The following is a 19,332-nucleotide window of genomic DNA, read 5'->3' as shown; positions in this document are numbered from 1 at the left end:
TTGAACGAGGGGGTGAGGAGTAAATCTATCGAACCATCGTAAGTGAGCCTTTTTTTTAGCTTCTGGTGTGTATAGTTGTACTTGTCAAATGCTAGCTGTTTCCTAATTTAATAGCTGCTAAAATTTTCTGATGCTTTTGCTTGTTTACTGTTTCCATGTGTTACACCTAATGTGAAACTGAGATTTGGGTTAATTAACTACTCAACATGATTATTTCCCTCAAGTATGGGGGATCTTCGTTTGCCGATTTTGTCCTTCTTATTGATAACATTAGAGTACCTGTGGCTCATCTCAACTTTAAAGGAATTAACCTCTGACCCCGTATCTTGAACTCTTGTTTTTTGGCCTTGATTCTCTGCTCACCCTCCCCACAACTACAGAATTCCTATAGGGTATGACCTGGCATGGGATTGCTTGACCCGTGTTTACCGTACATGTGATCTTCCTGTGCATCAGTAGCTAGCCTTCTGCGCTCACCAGCAGCCCTGGCTCATGTCTGGGGAAGAAAAAAAAAAGGGTTTTAATATTTTTAAAGAGCTGTAGACATTTTAATCAAAGCTGCTTCTCAGCTTTTGTCTGATGTGTATCAGGAGAACAGCACAGTAACAGAGAACATAGCATTACTCTAGCCCGCCTGTCTGAATACATTTCAGCTCATTGAGCTAGATTTCTCCAAAAAGGGAACATTTCCAGCCAAATGTGCCCTAAAAAGATATCCAGGGTGGCAAACCCAGAACTTTGGTGCCTGCAGGTGCCATTTTTTTTTTATCCTTAATGTTTTAAATTATTCTTGGGCACTATGGCCAACACGAGGAAACCTAATGGCCCTAATGAACCTAATGAACCTAATGCCCAGGCTCAGAGGAGAACGATGGAAGCCTCAGACTCTGGAAGCGCGGTAAAGCCCACGAGTGTCAGTGGCCAAAAATCCAGCCCACATGGTCTCCACGCTTTTGTGCTGGTGACCTCTGCAGCCTGGCAGTGACGTATGCTCTCTGAGGACTCCCACCCTGCTTGTAAGCCAGGAAGTCCAAGAGCATGAAGCACAGAGGCATATGGAAATTCCACTGTCGAGCTGAATATACCAACATGCGAAATGAATTTTTCATACTGGGTTTTGAAGAAATGGAAAACTTCCAGCTTTCCCTTGCTGCTGTGCCTTTTGGAGTTAGTGCCCTTTAAAGCAGCCGGAGGGGGTATGACTGTAATGTAAGCAGAGTGGTGTTTGCAAGTGAGAGCTATGTGAAAGGCAATGATGATTTTGGAAACATTATTCTGGGTGTTGAATTGAACAAAGAGTCATTACTGGAGGAAAAAAAAAATACCCAGAAACACTTTAATAGTCTCTCGGATTTGGGCCCAGAGAACCATACTGTGAATTGAGTGGAAGATAAATAGAGAGGAAAGTAGCAAATTAAGGGGGACAAATAACCAGGGAGGGGCAGGTGCCCACTGGCATCAGCGAGAACATATAACCGGCGTCTGATGCATTTCCTTAAGAATCAGTGTTTGCAAATTGCTTCGTTGCATCTTAGCAGAATCTAATCTGAGTAACGAAGAGCTGACTAGCGAACATAGTTGGATGAATTCCCTCAGTACTCCTGAAATATAACAGTGCAAGGAACAGTATAATGAAAAATAACAGAGAGAGTAGCTAGGGGCTTAACTTATGATCAGTGTTCATTACAACAAATGACACTTTCACTGCAGAGTTACCATAAAGATTATTGACTCTTACGTAACGTGGTTCCCATCTGAATAGATCTGAGAACAGCTCAGCCCCTGAATGAGAGGGCTGGAGCAAGAGGAGGACACTGCTGTACTACATACCCTTATTCATTTCTTCCCTTAGTTCCGGCGGGCCACCCATTCAGTACCCTGGACAGAGCAAAAGCCGGTGAAGCTTCTCAAAGGGAGGTTTCCCATGATTCTCCTTGACTAGAAGGGTTATATGTTATATTCAGTGAAGACTGGGCTTAGAAAGTGACTAAGCTTTTTGGGGGGGGGGCGTAAAGGATTTACTTATTTATTTGAGAGAGAGAAAGAGAGCATTTTCCAACTCTGGCTTCAAACAAGGTTAGAAGGGACAGAGCATAGTGCATGTAACAGCCTTGGTTTACTGAGCACCTGTGTGGCACCTGCTAAACATTGTGTTATTTCATCCTCCTAGTGACCCTGTGAGGGATGTACTATTCCTCTCATTCCCACATTTCCAGATGGAAAAGCGTGTTCAGAGAGGTTAGGTAAGTTTGCTAAGGTTATCCAGCTGCCTTCTGTTGGAGATGAACTTCAAAGCCAGATTTAACAGTCTGCCAGACGTTTTAACTCCCACACTGATGCTGAGCACAGAGAAAGATAAGATACCCTTTCTCTCTCTCTCTCAGTCTCTCGATCTCTAGACAGATTGGCTAGGTTTGGAAAGCAGACAGATCAGGGCTTGGACCCTTCCTTTTGCACTTGTGAGAAATCCTGCAGAACTGACCATCTCTTCAGAGTGGTTGCAGTACCAAAAGCATTCATGTTGAATGCATCATGAGACACAGTGATAAGCTTTTTTTCATCATTTCCTCATTCATTCCTCAAAACTGTAGGCAGCGTAGGTCTGTTTTACAGATTGCAGAACTGAGGCTTGGAGTGGTCCAAGCTGCACAGCTGTGAAGTCTGTCCAGAACCTTCATGTTCAGCCAGTATTATGTGGCTTATCGTGGCCAGTTTCAAAGTCAACCCCGTAAGGTGTCACCCCTAAGAGAGGGTCACCAGCAGTGTTAGCCAAAGGCTAACGGGAGGCAGAAGCAGAGCAAGGGAGCCTGAAGAGGCTAGTGAGTGAGGGGCTGTGTCATTGGCAAGAAAAGAAGCAAAGTGGCATTTGGGAACAAGTCAGTAATTGTCAAAAGAATAATGAAGGCTTCTCTGGGAGATCAGGAGAAAAGTCTTTGGATCCCACCCTTCCTGTAGTTTTCAATTTTTTTTTTAAGATTTTATTTATTTATTTGACAGAGATCACAAGTAGGCAGAGAGGCTGGCAGAGAGAGAGAGAGAGAGGAGGAAGCAGGCTCCTTGCTGAGCAGAGAGCTAGATGCGGGGCTCGATCCCAGGACCCTGAGATCATGACCTGAGCCGAAGGCAGAGGCTTAACCCGCTGAACCACCCAGGTGCCCCTAGTTTTCAGTTTTTTATGGCTGAGTTTTATGGAAGAAATAGTTTGGTGAGGAACAGAGAACGTAAAAATACTGTTAGCTTTGGGATAGCCAGCAGATTTACTATTTGTCCCCAATCTCTTCTAAGTGTCCAGTTTTCTCCTTTTTAACAGGCACTAGTGGGATGCCTTGCCTCATGACCATCAGCAGTGAGCTTCTGTAGATCTTGGCTCACCCCCCAGACTCCCTGGCCCTGAGGTCAGAGATGAGCAGGGTGACGTGCCCGTGTCTAGAATTGGTATTTGCCACTTCACAAGGAGCATAGCCGAGTGAGGAAGTCCAGCCGACGTGGGAAATGGCCAAACCCTGTGAGCACACGTGGCCTGCGGCAGCTTCTTCTCAAGCCCCGCCTAGTGGAGGCCTTGTGCAGTGTGCAGCCTGGTCGGCTGTGAGCTGAGGACCTTCGGCTCTTACAGTGGGTTTTTTTTTCTCCCTTTGCTTCTGGGAAGGAGAAGGACTGGCTACCCTTTTCTCCAACCAAGTAGTGTTCATGGGCTTTGGAAGTTACTTGCATTGGCCTGAAAACTTTTACAGACTCATCCTGAGAACTGTTATAAATAATTAAAGACCGTGGAAGAACGTCTAGCTAAGTAGGATTACTCTTTAAAACAAATACTCTGAGCATATGTTTGTGTTCATGTGTCCGTCCATCCTTCCTCTTCTAAAGCACTAAAACCAAGTGCCAAGAAAGTCTCTCCACTTTCAGAATGACTTTGATCTAGTACAGGAAGTGGCTCGAGTCCCCCCATAGTCACGTGGTATGCATCAGGGTAACCACAAACACATGCGGCCCTCAAGCTTTTGAATTACAGCGTGTCTGATTGGGATGTGCTGAAAAACACTCACCGGGTTTCGAAGACAATACAAGAAAACAAAACAAAACAAAAAAAACCTCATTAAACTTACATGATGTATTTCCCGAGTCATTTGTCCTTAAATTAAGGATAAAGTAGATCATTAATCATGTTTACATGGATTATACATTGAAATGATAATATTTTAGATATATTGGGTTAAATAAAATATATGAAGGTTGATTTCATTTGTTAACTTTTACTTTCCTGACGTGGCTACTAGAAAATTGGAAGTTACGTTGGATTTTGTGTTTTGGACAGAGCTATTCTGTAGATCTATGAAAGTATGGAGTTTGCCTCTACAAATTAGAAGCACTAATATCTGTTTAAAAATAAGATTTTAAAAGTAGCTTTCTGAAATATTGATGAGGGGAAAAATTAACTGCCTGTGGTTATATCATGTAGGAGGTACTGTTGACCAAGAGGGGCTTTGGCCATTCTGAGGGAAATATTACTGGGCAGGAATCTTGATGAGCAGTTGTTTGGGGATGAGTATTTTTCCCCGAGAACATAGGTCCATTTCAGTCAATTGAGGCAGAACACAGTTTGTTAGTATTTGAAATAACTATCGCGCGTGCGTTCCTGTGTCGTTTTTCACCCACCTGCCATCCTCTTGGCCACATCATGACCACAATATCCTGTCCTGGAAACCAGAAGAAAAGAGCAACCCCGGGGCGGTGTTCCACAGATATCCTGGTCCTCTGGCTTCTCCACGTCCTGCTTTGACTTTCACCGTCTGTATTTAGAATGCGCTCGCACCTTCCAGGAGTGTGTTGTGGGTGAGATTCCTAGATGAAACACTCGAGGTTCTTGGATGAGGTCTATTTTGACAAGCATGAGCTCTTCCCTCCCCACGCACAACCACAGTTTTCTTGTGAGTCGACAAGGCCCACTGGGGGTATCAAACAACAAAAGCTTGAGCCCCAAGGGAGAGTCCTAACCTCTTCTTGATGAATTCCCAGCATCCCCACTCAGATTTCCTACTAATGCATCAGTCCTCCAGGAGATGCCTCTTAACATCAAGCACAAACTCACAAACACCTTCATTTTTAACCTTTTTGCACTCAAAGACCATAAATCTCCCCGAGACTCTTAAAAATCTGATTTACAAAATCTAGGAGGAAGTGGATGACATATATTTAATCTGCTGAATATATCAGGCTGAAAGTAGTTTTTAAATGTCCCATTCCTTTGTGGAGTATGTTTTCTCCACAAAACTCAGAAACATGAATGTATAACCAAAGAAGGGTGGCATTTAAAGGCTTATCTCCTGTTCAGCTCCCAGCCATGTCTTCTCCAGTGTTCTTTGGACAGTTGGTGGCTTGTTCCCAAATACCACTTTGTTTCCTAGCCACCAAAAGCTGGCCTCCTCGCCTCCTGCTGGCCCTTGCTTACTCTTGGTCAGTAGTTCAAAGATTGGTATCAGGAATGGATGAAAAGCACAGTTCAACTTGGTAGGCTGTGTTGCAGGGGTGGGGTTCCCCACTTCAGAGAGAGCTCAGTTTATAGGAGGGGAGATTCTGCTTTGCCAGGGAAACAGCCTGGAGTCACGGATAGAGCTTACTGTCTGTAGCTGCTGCTTCCTGAAGTCCCCTCACTGAGAGAGAGAGCCTCCTAGAGAAAGCACTGTGTTCTTAAGTCTGCCTTTGTGTAGATGGTTTGCTTTCTGGTTTTTATTTTTAAGTTGTTTTTTTGTTTGTTTTTAAAATCTGGTTGTAACTGGAGCAGGACTAGCCTCACAGAAAAGAGGGGCACATGATACAGTGCTGTCTAAGATCACAAGCCTCGTGCCTTAATCTGACCCGAACATAAGAGGGACCTCAGAAATGTGAGCCCTGTAACGCTTCATTTAATGTGACTTTCCTTGAGGCTTAGACAAGTTAATAAAAGCCAAGTGCTTACACAAGCTTTATGTGTAAAGTTGGCCAGTTCCATTCAGCTGTCCGACTCTGACAAGGTTGAAGCCGTTGCCTGGATGGTTCCAGCTGGGCAGGGTTTGGGTGCCGTCTCTTGCAGTTATCGTATGAGGGGTGTGAAAGTGTGCAGGCTGGACGGTTATTGCCCATGGGTAGGCCCAGACACCCCATCTTTGTCTAGGAAAGCAGATTATCCAGATACCAGATTAATTCCAAAGCTTTCTGAATCCAGTTCAGGTGTTCTTTGCCCTGCCTCTGGAATCTAGAGGCTTGTATTTAAAGAGATGGCTAGCTTTCCCTTGACCTGGCCATGAGTCTCCTGCCAGGGTCAAATCACCAAGCCTCCTGGGCAGAGAGAAACTGAGAAGAGGAAGGAGCAGTCCCAGGAACAGAGAGTCCCAATTGTTAGCCACAAAGAGGAAGAGGAGGAGGGGTAGGAGGAATAATAACCTCTAATTATTCTTTTACTACTTGTCCTTACCTGAAAAACAGAAGGAAGAAAAAGCAAAGCTTCTGTGTTTAGACACTAATGTTCCTAGCTCTGTGACATTTGCTCTTCATTTGTAATATTACTTATACCTGGAGCCATGTGGCTTCTTTCATTCCTGTGATCATGTTTCAGGTTTAAATGAGTTGATAGAAAATACCCATGGATGCTTCATGCACAAATGCCAACATATAGTAAGTGCTTGGTGAGTTTTGCTGTTGCAGTCACTGTCTTACTCAGTTAGAGGTCATGGACAACCTTGAGCCATTCGTGAAGGAACCACATGTGGCCAGAAAGACCCTTACCTTTTCATGATCATAAAAATTAACTCTGATTTTTAATTTGTCCAAAAGAAAAGGGAAAAAATCTCTACTGGTTTTATAATGTTCATTTTAACTTAATTCCCCTTTAAAAATGATTACTGTCTTCAGCTAGATCTTACTTATATTGGATAGGATTCATCCTCACTAAAAGCTCACTGTACTTTAAACGAGTTTATGGAAAGTCCTGGGTCACAGTGCTGTGAAGGAGAGTCTCCACAAGAGGATGTCAGACTGGGCCCCCAAGATGCCGCACAAAATGGCGCCATGGTGCATTTACTGCCCTTCTAGCTCACCGACAGCCTTCCAGCCTGAGAAATCCTGCAGAAACAGAGGAGAACACAAAGGAAACTGATGTACAAACAAAGATTTTGTGACAGAGGATAACTGCCTCCAAAGACTAGAACACTTGCTTTGGCCTGCATGACACACGGTCTTCCCACAGCTCAAAATGGGAAGCTGTTTGATCATCACTCGGAAGAGCAGGGAACTGAGGACAGTGGGAAATAGATGCTTTGGCCAAGATAGTCTTTCAGTCTACCAGTAAATATTTATTGGGTGACTAGGGGGTGGCAGGCACTGGAGAAACACAATGATTAAGACAGCCCCTGTTTTAGAGGCACTAATGGTCCAGTTGGGAAGCTGTGCACAGAGCTAGATATGTTCAGTATATCCCAGTAAGTGCAGGGGTGTTCGCTTTTATTCAGTCAACAGATGTTCATGCCATGCCCATGGCAAACCAGTCACACAGGATAGCCAGCAAAACAGACAAGGTTCCTGCCCTCTCGGAGTTAGCCTACTGTTAAGGGAGACAGGAAAGAACAAGGAATCAAGTAAATAAAATAATGATATTGTGACTGTTGGTGTGAAGGAAATGCATGTGGTTAAAGATGGGTAATGTCGGCAAAAGAACTTCTCTCTGGATTTCACAGAAGTAGGTAAGAGTGATGTGTCAGTCAGGACGCAGCATCCGTTTGGTTGCAAGAAATGAAACACTGAGTGGGGATTATTTCGTTATTTTATGCTAAAAACAATCCAGTAATACAGTAGACTTTCGGCATGGTCTAAGGTAAGGGCTCAGTGTCATTGGACCCCTTCCCTCTTCATCGTTCAGTTTTGCTCTGTCTGGGCTGGTTTCTCTCCCAGGCAGGCTCTCTTCACACGACGTCAACATGGCTGACCGCACACCTGGGCTCCTCACTGGAAAAAATGACAAAGAATTTCTCTTCCTAGTGCTTTGAGCAGAGATCATAGGTCTTTCTTTAGTTGGCTCAAATTGACCACAGACATGTATGAACTGGTCATTGGGCGCCCCCGGGCAAAGGGAACGGTTTCAGACTGAGCCGGGTTTAGACACTAAAGCCAAGGCAATGTAGCCATTCCCTCTGAGGCATGGAGTCTCTTTTTGGGCGTCCATACCCTCATCTGTAAGATGGAGATGGTGGTCTTGTCTGTCTCTGGGACACCACGAGAAGAGCACTCCAGGCAGAGCAGATGGCAAGATTAAACCTCAGAAGTGGGCAGGGGCCTGACGTGTTTGCCCCTGCGGTGGGGGCCGGGAATGTGGAGGGGAAAGGTAGAAAGGGGAGAGAGCTGGCAGGGGCAGCCCAGAGTTGGAAGGGTTGGGGCAGCCAACCATGCTTGTGTTCTCCGCTTCCTCTTGGAGACATGACGCTGGCTGGACATGCACAGACGCACAGGACTCCCAGCCTGGGTCCTCACCACCTTCGGGGTGCTTGGGGAGTGGTGTTTCGATGCCTGCTGCTGGCATTTACCCCATTGTTTGTACCGCTGAGCAGGACCACACTTGGGAGGGACAGAATCTCTCTCCAGCTTTGCTAATTCCTTCGGTGAGCCTACTGCCCAGACCCCCTGGTCTCGGGGTTGAGCTTGTGTTACTCGGCGTGACGTTTCATGTTGGTGCTTTAATGCGTTTTGTGTCGGTGGTATCATAAGCAGGAAGGTCTTCCTGCCTTTCAAGTCACGGCTTTGGGTGGTGCCTCACTCTTGCCTCAACTGAACTAATCTCTCCAGTCAAGGCAGGATGTGAAATTTAAAGTAGGTTATATAATCTCAACAAGTAATTTATGGTTATGTGGTATTAATATCCACCTGCCCATGTTAAGGGATCCGTTAGAGAATTACTTGATTATGTAACTTTTGAAAGCCAGATTCAATTTAGTGAATTTTAATAGTAATGTTTTTTAAGAATAATTTTTGAAGGGAGCACGTTGCACGGATAAAAAGAATCCCTCACTCCCTTGTATTTATGTTGAAGTTTGTCTGAGTATGTTTCAGCAACACACGTGTGTATGGCCGGATGTCTCTTTTTTTAATCTCTGCAAATGTTAAGTACTAGATCAAAAAATAATTCTTTTCATAAAAAAATATTCAGGCCAGGTATGAAGTCTATTAAGGAAACTTGTTTGGGAAACTTACAAAGGCCCTTACACTTGTTTCCTCTTGCCTTCTACTTTATTCTGGAAATTGCAACATTTAGCACTTCACAGTTTAATTTAAAAGGATTACCCATTTTCTTAAATGCTTAAGCAGGGAAGCAAGTTGCAGTTATTGATTTTTCTCTGCATATATTTGGTGAAAGCTGGATTTGCTCCCTCCCCAGGGAACCTACCCCCTGAACTGCATGCTTGCCAGTGACAGCTCGGACCTCTGATACATAACCAAAGACCTTGCCTAATATCCTTGCGACTGCTCGGGGAATTTTTATTAAGTGAAAGCGTCATTAGAGTAGACAGGATGATGAAGTTTAATGAGCATCTTTTGTGCATGAGATGGTTAGTTTTGCTCTGCCAGAATCCTCATTTTTTTCCCCTCCAATGGGATAGTGAGCCTAGAATGTATGGGGTATCTTAAAATCTGCTTTATATTTCACATTTTTTTAGAGCTTAATATCTGTCTTAGGCCATCTGCAAATTCCTTTTGGCTATCTCCACGGATTTCAAAATGCGTGTTTATATTTTGCGCTATGCTGTGTGTTGGGGTTGCAGAGGGACGAGGGTTGTAATGGAGAAAAAAACGGGAAGGACACAGACCGCTGTTAGTGAGCCACACAGAACCATCTCTTGGAGGTTTGGTCTCAAAAAATCATTGCCTATTGAATTAATGAGATTTCTCCCAGGAATATGGTAACTATTAGTTTTTTTTTTCTTCTTTAAGAGTCAGCAGTTTCTGTGCCTAAGGTTCTGTCACCAGCCCCTCATAGCTGCTAGATAGGATAAATAAAGATACTGCAAAATGCTTATTAATAATCTAGGATTCACACTTTGTCTACAGATTTATTTGTGGAGATTTTAAATTTAGCGTCCCACCATAAGATTACAGATTATAAACAGAATTATTTCTCTCCATTATTGTCACCGGCCGTATAACTTGGATTTTCAGATCGGTGCTTTTCTTGGTCTGTATAAGGACTTTTCATGGAAACACCCAAAACAACAGGAGGGAGGCATCTGACATGAGCAAATGACTTAAGAACAGCATATTGTTCCTCTCACGTACCTGGCGTTCTGAAACACAATATTTACACAGCACACCACGTGCTTCTTGCTGTGCCTCAAGTATCCAGGCTACAAAATATGGGAACTCTTGAGTCCGACCCTCAAGAAAAAGGGAGGCTTACGGAGAAGATAAATCTGAGAGATCTAAATTAGATGGGAGACAAGATAATTTAGTGCATTAAGAGTTCAAACTTGGGGGGCACCTGGGTGGCTCAGTCAGTTAAGCATCTGCCTTTGGCTCAGGTTGTGATCCCAGGGTCCTGAGACCAAGTCCTGCATCCAACGCCCTCCTCGGCAGGGAGCCTCCTTCTCCCTCTCTCTCTGCCCCTCCCAGGCCTGTGCTCTTGCCTCTCTGTGTCAAATAAATAAAATTTTTTTAAAAAAAGTTTGAACTTGGGGGTAATTGCCTGGGTTTGATCTGGGTCTAAACTTTTCAAAGAGCCCGTCTTCCCTGGGTTGTTGTGACCATGAAGGCCGAATGTCTGGTGGCCGTCATGTGATACGTCGTTACCACGGCCCTCTGCCGGGCCTTCAGAATACCAGACTGAGAGCAGGAACCTGTGTATCTTCAAGGACTTACTGGCGAAATCCTGATAATTCCCACAGTGTTTTGTGAAGACAGAAATTGGGGCAGGGGGCCGAAAGCCCTGAAAAGCCTAAAAATACGCATGGGATCTGAATTGCGGAACGGGACCAGTAGTTAACACAGATCAGCAAGAAACAGACTGAAAGGAGGACTGCCTGCAGGAAGGGCTAATTCCAGGCTCAGATCGATTTAGCACTTTTCATTTTCCAGACGCACGGAGGAGCCCAAGCCGGCCTGACAGCCAGAACGAGGTAGACAGTGTGCCCGTATTCCCATGTTCCAGGGACGGTAACAGATCTTCTGGAAAGAGAGAGGACTCTGAGGTTCGTCAGGTGCTGGGTGGCAGAGCTCACCCTCAGGTGGTCTTGACTGTCCGTCGCACTGACTTCCTCCAGACCAGCCTTCCTGCGCTCATGTGTGCTAGAGATCAGAGAGAGGATGTGGCTGAGTTCAGTGTCACGTGGCATGTTCTGTGGCCGCTTCGTGTCACCTGCCAGGCTAGGTCCCTGACCAGGTGAGCAGGGGGTGCTCCTTTCCATGCATAGACCAGGGAGAGATGATTCTGCCAATTGTAGGACACATTGGAGGAGGGAAGGGACCCATTACAAGAATCTAATGACCATGCAATGGGGAGAGAAAGAGTAGTTAAATCATAGGTTGATGAAAATCAGAATAATCACCATAAAATGAATGAGTCCATTGAGTTATGACCCTTTTGAGAAGCTATTGAAAGCTGTGTTCTCCTCCTGCCAAAAAAAAAACGCCTAGAGCTCTGCTTGAAGTTTCAGATACTTGGTCCCAAGCTAAGAATTTCAGAGAAAGCACCAAAGCTGATTTACGTGATCACCCAAAAAAGAGGGAGATGTCCAAATGACTTCTGTGCTTCGATCCTTGAGGTCTGGAGACCTGGAGGGACAGACCTGCGGAAGTCAGGGTGGGAAACTGTTCTGTGCTTTGGTTGGGTTTAAGAGCTCAGTGGCCAAGTAGGAATAAGACACCACTAGGGGCTGACAATGGCGGTGGCTTGGGGGAGGGGGGTTACGGGAAGGTGCATCTAGCGGTAGTCACTGAAGCCGCAGTTAGACATCTTCTCTAGGGAAGAGAAAACAAGGATAAAAACAAACATAAGGGCTGAAGAAGTGTCCAGAGGAGAGTCCAAGAACCAAAATGGCGCACTGTAGCCATGAGAGGGAGTTGTCACAAGGGGCCCACCGTGGTCTTGTGCTGCAGCCCTGGAGGGGTTGAGGGTCTGTAAGAGGGCCTGGGATCCAAAAGAAATGAGAAGACTCCAATGGGCTCTTTTCCCCCACAGTGAAAATGCCGGTATTCAGTACAGGCTAGATGGCAGTAATAGAAGAGCGTGCAGAGCCCACTCCTTAAGATGAGTCGCAGACTGTGTTCTGCTTCCGGTGGGCTGGCCTTTTGCTGCGGTCCCACTGTCGGCGGGCACGATTGTTCCATTGATTCGGGTGGCCTGTGTGCAGGCTGCTTTACCCGGATGTGTCTGAAGTGTTCGGTCAGATGACCCCGGCTACCCATGGAGCCGTTTCACACGGAGTCCTCCGGGGTGGTCGTCAGCAGGAATTCAGCGGGCGGCTGCTCCGCGCAGGGCCTGCTCCCACGCAGGTGAGAACAGAGAGTCCCGGGAGGGGGGCTGCGTGGCTCCGGCTCGCTCTTCAGACTCCTGTGTGTAATGTCACTTTGGATCATTCTTCGGTGGTTTTTTCCACTCCTTAATCATCTTTCAGTTACTCTCTGTCCACCCCCGATGGTGGGGGAGAGGAGTGTTCCTAAGACTCTAGGGCTTGAACATTTTGTCCCCCAGCGGCTGCTGCCCTGTTGGTGACCTTGAGCCACTCTCAAGCTGGTGGCCCAGTTTCAGTGCCCACAGGAAGCCTCCTCCCTCCGAAGGTGCATAATGGCAAGGTCATACTCCTGTCTCTCTTGTGTGCTCAAACGCAACACGTCAGGTGGAAGGAGCTGGTCAGCTTAGCCTGAGTCTTGGACCTGTGCAAGAGCTCAGAGATGTCCGCTGCCGTTCTGGAAGGTCTGCTCTGTCCCTGCACAGACAAGACCCTTTTTGTGTCTGGGTTGATCTTCGCCCAGGCCCCGCGAGGTATGAACCAGAGTGTTCATCATCAGGTCGCAGATGTGGGTTTCGACTGTGGCTAGTGAGCCGCTTGCCCGAAGAAGTCACATGTCATTGAGGGCAAGCAGGGTGCCGGAAGGCAGAGGGGAGCGAAGTCCCCGGACTGTAGTCAGGGGATCCCAGGGCAGGGTGCCGTGGGCTCCAGGAGGGCAGGACAGGTGCCGCCTGGGCAGGGCGCTAAGGAGACATGCTGGTCTGGGCAGTGCCTTGTGTCAGGGTCCGAGGGATGGTTAGGATTTTCCCAGGCAGACGAGGTGGAAGGGGCAGGTGGAGCCGGAGAAGCTGCCTTCGCTAAGGCTGATGGGAAGGTGTGTCATGCGGGAAGGGATGTAGGGTCAGGAGGGCAGAAGCCATCCTGAAGGCTGGGCCTGTGTTAATTAGTCATGTTGCTTATTTTCAGTCTTTTTTGCTGTTTTGACATCTTGGAGGTCTTGCTGGCTGGGGAGAGACTGCTCTTTCCAGGCCGAGCTCAATTCCTAGAGAGAGCAACCAAATTAGCTGCCAGGTTGTCTTTGACACATAAACCAAACAATCCAAAGCCAGCCCCTGGACCACCGCCTTCATGGAACTCACACAGAACAAGCCGGTATTTCCCCTGCCCTAAACGACCGCAGGGCCAGGTCCCATACAGCTGGAGACCACCCTGATACCTTGAGCACCTGGCAGTTATTCCAACTGTCCAACCCGAAATTCACCCAAACCCACCCATTCTTTCCCATGAAACCATGGGAAGGGTCCTGCTCCCTGCTTCGTTCCTTCCCGATCCTCACCGACCGCGGCACTTCCCCAGTGACCATGTGTGGTATGGCATGCCCCGTCCTCTTGGGAAACTTCTTTAGGTGGCATTGGCCTCTCCATGTCTCGCTTAGGTCACCTCTAGAAGTTAAATCCTGGGTACATTCAAAACACAGGCCAGGGTGTGAGCTTCAGAGAATGGCGGGGATCGGGGACCATCCAGTCCAGCAGGAGTAGAGAGGAACTTTGCTCCCCTGTTCCCTCTTCTTCTCGTAGAAACCGCACCCATTTTTCCTCTGGGGCACACTTTGTCCTTTTTGTAACTTAGTTTTTTAACTTTTCCTTCTTTGCAATGACCTGCTACCCCCAGCAAGTCTCCCATTTTTCTTCCACTGAAAGTAAGCACACGCCTCACTTCTAGGCTGCCCTCTCAGGCCCAGAAAGGTCCATTTAACTGCATTAGTTTCCTGTTGTTATAACAAAGTACCGTGAGCTTGGTGCCTGCAAACAAAGCAGATAGGTCCTCTTACAGTTCTGGAGGTCAGAAGTCTGAAATCAAGGTGTCTGCAGGGTTGTGTCCTTACGGAAGCTCTGGGGGAGAATGCCCTTCCTTGCCCTTCCATTTCCCAGAGGCTACCTGCATTTCTTTCTGGGAGCCCCTTTCCTCCATCTTCAAGGCCAGCAGTGTAACGTGTTCAGACCTCTCTGACTCTGACCTTCCTTGTGAAGGTCAGAAGACTCTTGTGATTACATTGAGCCCACCCAGAAAATGCAGGCTAGTCTTCCCAGCCCCAGATCCTTAGTTAATCACCTCCACAGAGTCCCTGTATGACACAAGACGTTCACAGGTTTCAGGAGTCAGAGCATCAGTATTTGGGGGAACCATTATTCTGCCTACCACACTGACTTACTGACTTACCAAATGGAAAGGCCATGCCTAATCCGTGGTGGAGCCAGGAATGGAACCCCGGACTTCGGACCCTCAGATACTTGTCATTACTGCTCTGCCCCAGTGAAGTCTCCCTGTGGGCACGCCACCGGTGCAGCTGGAGGAGTCGGGGGCACAGCAGCACCCCTGTGTCGCCAGTGACTCACCGAGGAAGTGGGGGCATGCATTTAGCTGTGCCTTAGTTGCTTTCTTCAAAGAGGATTAAAACCTTTCTCCCAGAGATGCTTGGGCATTTGGTATTGATAGAAAATACCGTGTTTTGTTTTTTTTTTTTCCAAAGGAAAAAGCCCTAAAGAAGGAATCACGTAATTATCTTTATTAAATCCCACCAGCTACAACCCACGTCAGTCGTGTTTTTCCATAAGCATTTGCTGACCACTTCCAGTAGATGAACCAGGTACTGGGCTGTTTAACCACTGAAGCCACCATACTCAGAACACAGCATCATTTTTTTTACAGAGGGAGAAACTGAGGCACGGCAAGCAAGAGCTGTGGGGGATGCCATTCCTTTGCCCAGAGTCCACAGCTATTCAATTGTGAAAGGAGGATTTAAACATCAAGCTCAGGGATGCTCTGTCTGATCTGGCCCCATGTAGTGACTTGCTCTATAACCCCAGGAGGTCCAGGCGCAGTGGGATCTGACTGTAAAAAAGGCAGATTTTTGGAACATTGGAACATTCTAGTTCCTGTCTAACAAAAGGAGCCTTGCTGAGTTGCAAACCGCTTTTGCACCCCCTTCTGAGATGACTTTGCTGGGTCACCACGGTCAGGCTCAGCGAAACCCCCACCTCTTCCTGGAAGCCCTCCGTGCCCACCTCAGCTCTTACTCCTTCAGGACATGACACGTGCGCCCTTGTCACATCTCCTTTTCCCTCCTCTGGACATCATCTTTGTTGTCACTCTTGCCCGATTCTCCAGCTCACGCACTACGGAGCTGTACTTCTGCAGGTTTCTGTGACCCTTAAAAGTCAAATGCTGTCTGAGTAAGAACAGGGATTTTTTTTTCCCTTCCTGGGGCAGAGAGGAGAGGTACATGAGGCCGGAAGGGAGCCAGGAGTGCACAGCCCAGAGTCAGGCCTTTGCTGTGTGCAGGGCCAGAGGAGCTTGGAGCACTGAGGCCTCTGGGGACAGCACCCTGCTGTGTGAGCGTGAAGAAAGCTGTGTCCTAGGAGGAGGGGAGGGGTCGGGGCTCCCAGAGGAAGAAGTATGTTTCTGGATGTGTGTTGCTAAAGCTGAGGAATGTGGCGGAGGATTCTACTGTTGCTGCTACTTTAACCTGTTCGATGCGTCCGGGAGAGATGCTGCAGGCAGAGGCTGGGGGTCCCCCAGAGACTGGAGGACTTGCCATCGTAAGATCCTTAATCACCTCTGCAGAGGCCCTTTTGCTGTTGAAGGAGATTGTCCCAAGGTCCTGGGATTGGGACAGGGACGTTAGTGGGGTTGGGGAAGCAAGAGGAGGACAGCTGGGCTGAAATGACCCCTGTGCCCAAAGCAGTGGTTCCTTCGCTGGGATCCAGGGCCCCTGGGTATCCATGACATAGACAGCAGGGGGCTCAGTAGCCCTTTTTTTAAGTGGAGGGGAGAGGGGCCTTAGGTGGATTTAAAGAGCCTCTTAAATGGGGAGACAGTCCCAGACCCCTGTACCTGGAGACATTCCCAGCCCCAGACCCTGCATTCTAAGCTCCGAGGGGCAGAGACCCACCTTCATGGCCACTTGTAGCCCTTCTGGGGGAGACACTTGGAAGCCTCTGCAGAAGACAGACCACACTATGACCTATCCCTGCTCCCTCGTTACTCGGTCTGTTGGCCAGCTGTGTGTGTGAGGTCCGTCCTTGGGCCCGGCAACCGCGGTGTCCGTGTCCTCAAGAGCATCCCCTGGGACACCTTGCACCAGGAGGTCAGCCTCGGTGTCCTCCCCCATTTACACGGCACAAGGCAGTGGCCACAAGCAGATCACGCGCCGCCCGTCCTCTGGAGGAGCAGAGGCACGCCCCGGGCTCTCTCTGGGACACACTTCCATCCATAAGGGGAGTTAAGGTTGAACTGTATTTATTTGAGGGTGGCTTTTAATTTTCTTTAATCAGAATTACTCATAAATTATCAATTAATTACTATCTGCTGTTGGGCTCAGTCCTCTCCGCCACAAGCGAGTGACGCTCTGTGACGAATGCCATCCGCTGTAATTGTAGGGTACTTTGTCAACATTTAATCAACGGTCCTTATTAACGTGGCATTGATGTGTGGCCGCCGTCCCAGCGCTATCAATCACGAGTGAGCAGCCAAAGCAGGCTCGGACACCATTGCTCTCTGTCCCATTATCCAGCCCCAGGGCTCTGCCGGCCAGGCATGATGTTCACTTTTCACTAAATGGACACTGTCTCTTCAGTGCGACGCAGTTTTTGTCATTGTCGACTTCAACACTCACAGCTGTTCGCGCTTCAGTCCAGAGCAGCTGGGCTCGGCAGCACCGCTTCTCACAGCCCCGGGTCCCTCTTCCTTTGGTGTTTCCACCCTCGGCCCAGGGAGTGTGAAATTGCAGGACATTTGTCCAGAACTGACCTACCTCATAGTGTACTCTGTGTGCGCGCGCGCGTATGCGTAAGAGAATTTTACATTCTGAAATAAAAAGACCTGGACCAAGCAGAAGTGATCTTTTAGTTTTCTTTGTCTTCCTGAACATTCCTGGAGATTAGTCTGTTCTCTAAAGCCCTCCCAGTAAAAGCTGGTCCTGTGTTAGCAAGGTGGATCTCACCGTTTCTCCCTCTCTCTTTTCAGCCTCTACGGCAGACACATGCAAGCAAACCCAGAACCGCCGAAGAAAAATAATGACAAATCGAAAAAGATCAGCCGGAAACCCCTGACAGCCAAGAACAAATAAAGGGTTGGCATGGGCTGAACTTCTGGTTGCTTCTCTCGTTATGACTTCTATTCTCTGTTACTGTTGTCCACAAATAAATACCGTGTGTGTGTGTTCTTGTTATTTTTCCCTCTTTCTAGCACTTATCACTTTACCTTTTAAATGCTTTTGGTAGGTGGTAGATTTTTTATAAATTCTTAAAACCATTTCCATTTGTTTGCTTAACAATACCAAAGGCAGGAAACAAAGCTCTAATTCAACTGCAAATTCCATAGTAGGCACAGAGTTCAGTCCCTTGAATAGATGTTCACAAAGTTGTGTATTATCAAAAGAATAATTAAAACCATGTGATTGCTTAAATGTCACAGTTAACACCATTCACTCTTCTGTTTATTCACACAAGTCATTATTTTGCTCTGTTAAAAGCTTTCTGTAACCATCGAGATGTTATGTTAAATAGCAAATAATTTGTAATAAAATCTTAAGTTTGTATCACATGTCGCCTCTTGAATAAAGAATGGCCTGATCTTAGGGTGTGCACATCTTCGTTTATTTTCTTTCCCTTCTAAACGATCCCATCCGAACTGTATTGGCTGTAGATGGTAAACTCTAGAACGTTCTGGGAAAGAAATGCAAAATTACATCAGAATTGGTTTCTTCTCGCATTGGTTTGTCAGGTTGGATTTTTTTTTCCCCCCCTTTGAAGACTGTTTCTAAATTAGGAAGGAGCAGAAAAACAAATCTCTGGGAGACTCTGCCAAAGGATTTTGGAAAGCAGCACTTCTTAGCTGAAGAAATGGTGACTTCTGCCAGCGGCTGGTAGACAAAAGTTGTGAAACGGAGAGAGAAAAACTCAAGGATGTTTCTTGTCACTGCAGCAGATCTGCTCAGAGCGGAGCACCCTCCCGCGTGACTCTGGTGGTGCCAACGGGGTTGTGTGAACGTGCACACCCAGCCCCACTCCCAGGGAAGAAACTGCAGCTGCAAAGTCATTAAACAAGCAATTGTGTAGCATCTGTGATAGGCAGCTTTGTTCTTACCAGCAGTAATATGGATGTGAGTGAAAATAAACCCAAGCAGCATCCTTGCACTAAGAGGGCTGCCAACACCCAGCGCCTCGAAACAAAAGGAGAGTGAAGATGTAACCCTCTCAGATTGTGGCGTGTCTACCCCGTCTCCCCTCCCTTCCGTCTCACAGTGGAACCCCCCAAGAACCAGGATCCCCTAGGACATGGAAAAAACCAGAATCAAAACACAACCAGAAAAAAAAAATCTGGATTTACGTGGGAGACGGACTTTGCATTTCAATCAGAGAGACCACTGATCAAGATCAGGATCTACGCTCACTGTTTCTGGAAAACTTCCTGGTACATCATTCCTGTGGGCGAAGGAATTCCCCGGTGCCATCTCCTCTCTGGCGTTAGGGTAGACTTAAGTTTTCTAGGGGCAGTCTTTCCCTCAGCCTGAATTTTTTTCAGTTGTTTTTTTAGCTCTTAAAATTGCAAGAGGAAGAACAATGCCTCTGCTGTTGTTGATTGGAAACTGAGTGAGCAACAAAGCATTAGTAAAAATATCATGATAACTCCTAGGAATCATTTCTTTAAAAGATGAACCCTCTCGATAGAAATATGGGCAATACACGTAAATTTGCAGAGAAGAAATATCTCTAAGGAACATGAAAAAAAAAACATCCAAACTCACCAGTAATCAAAAAAAATACAAATCAGACCAAAAATAAATAACGTGTATCAATGAGATATGTGC

General features: G+C 46.9%; 1 protein-coding gene across 1 annotated transcript in view; it reads left to right on the top strand.

Moving 5' to 3' along the window:
- The window catches only part of RSU1 (Ras suppressor protein 1), a 187,555-nt gene extending 169,456 nt beyond the window's left edge, over positions 1-18,099 (top strand). Inside the window, exon 9 of the mRNA XM_044229442.1 lies at positions 17,487-18,099. Coding sequence (XP_044085377.1) covers positions 17,487-17,589 — 103 coding nt within the window. The 3' untranslated portion in view covers positions 17,590-18,099. The remainder of the gene's footprint in view (positions 1-17,486) is intronic.
- Positions 18,100-19,332: the final 1,233 nt, after the last annotated feature.

Source organism: Neovison vison, chromosome 12, assembly GCF_020171115.1.
Source record: "Neovison vison isolate M4711 chromosome 12, ASM_NN_V1, whole genome shotgun sequence".
Classification (NCBI taxonomy): Eukaryota; Metazoa; Chordata; class Mammalia; order Carnivora; family Mustelidae; genus Neogale; species Neogale vison.
Note: the sequence above shows the minus strand (reverse complement) of the source record. Positions and strands in the feature narration are given on the sequence as shown.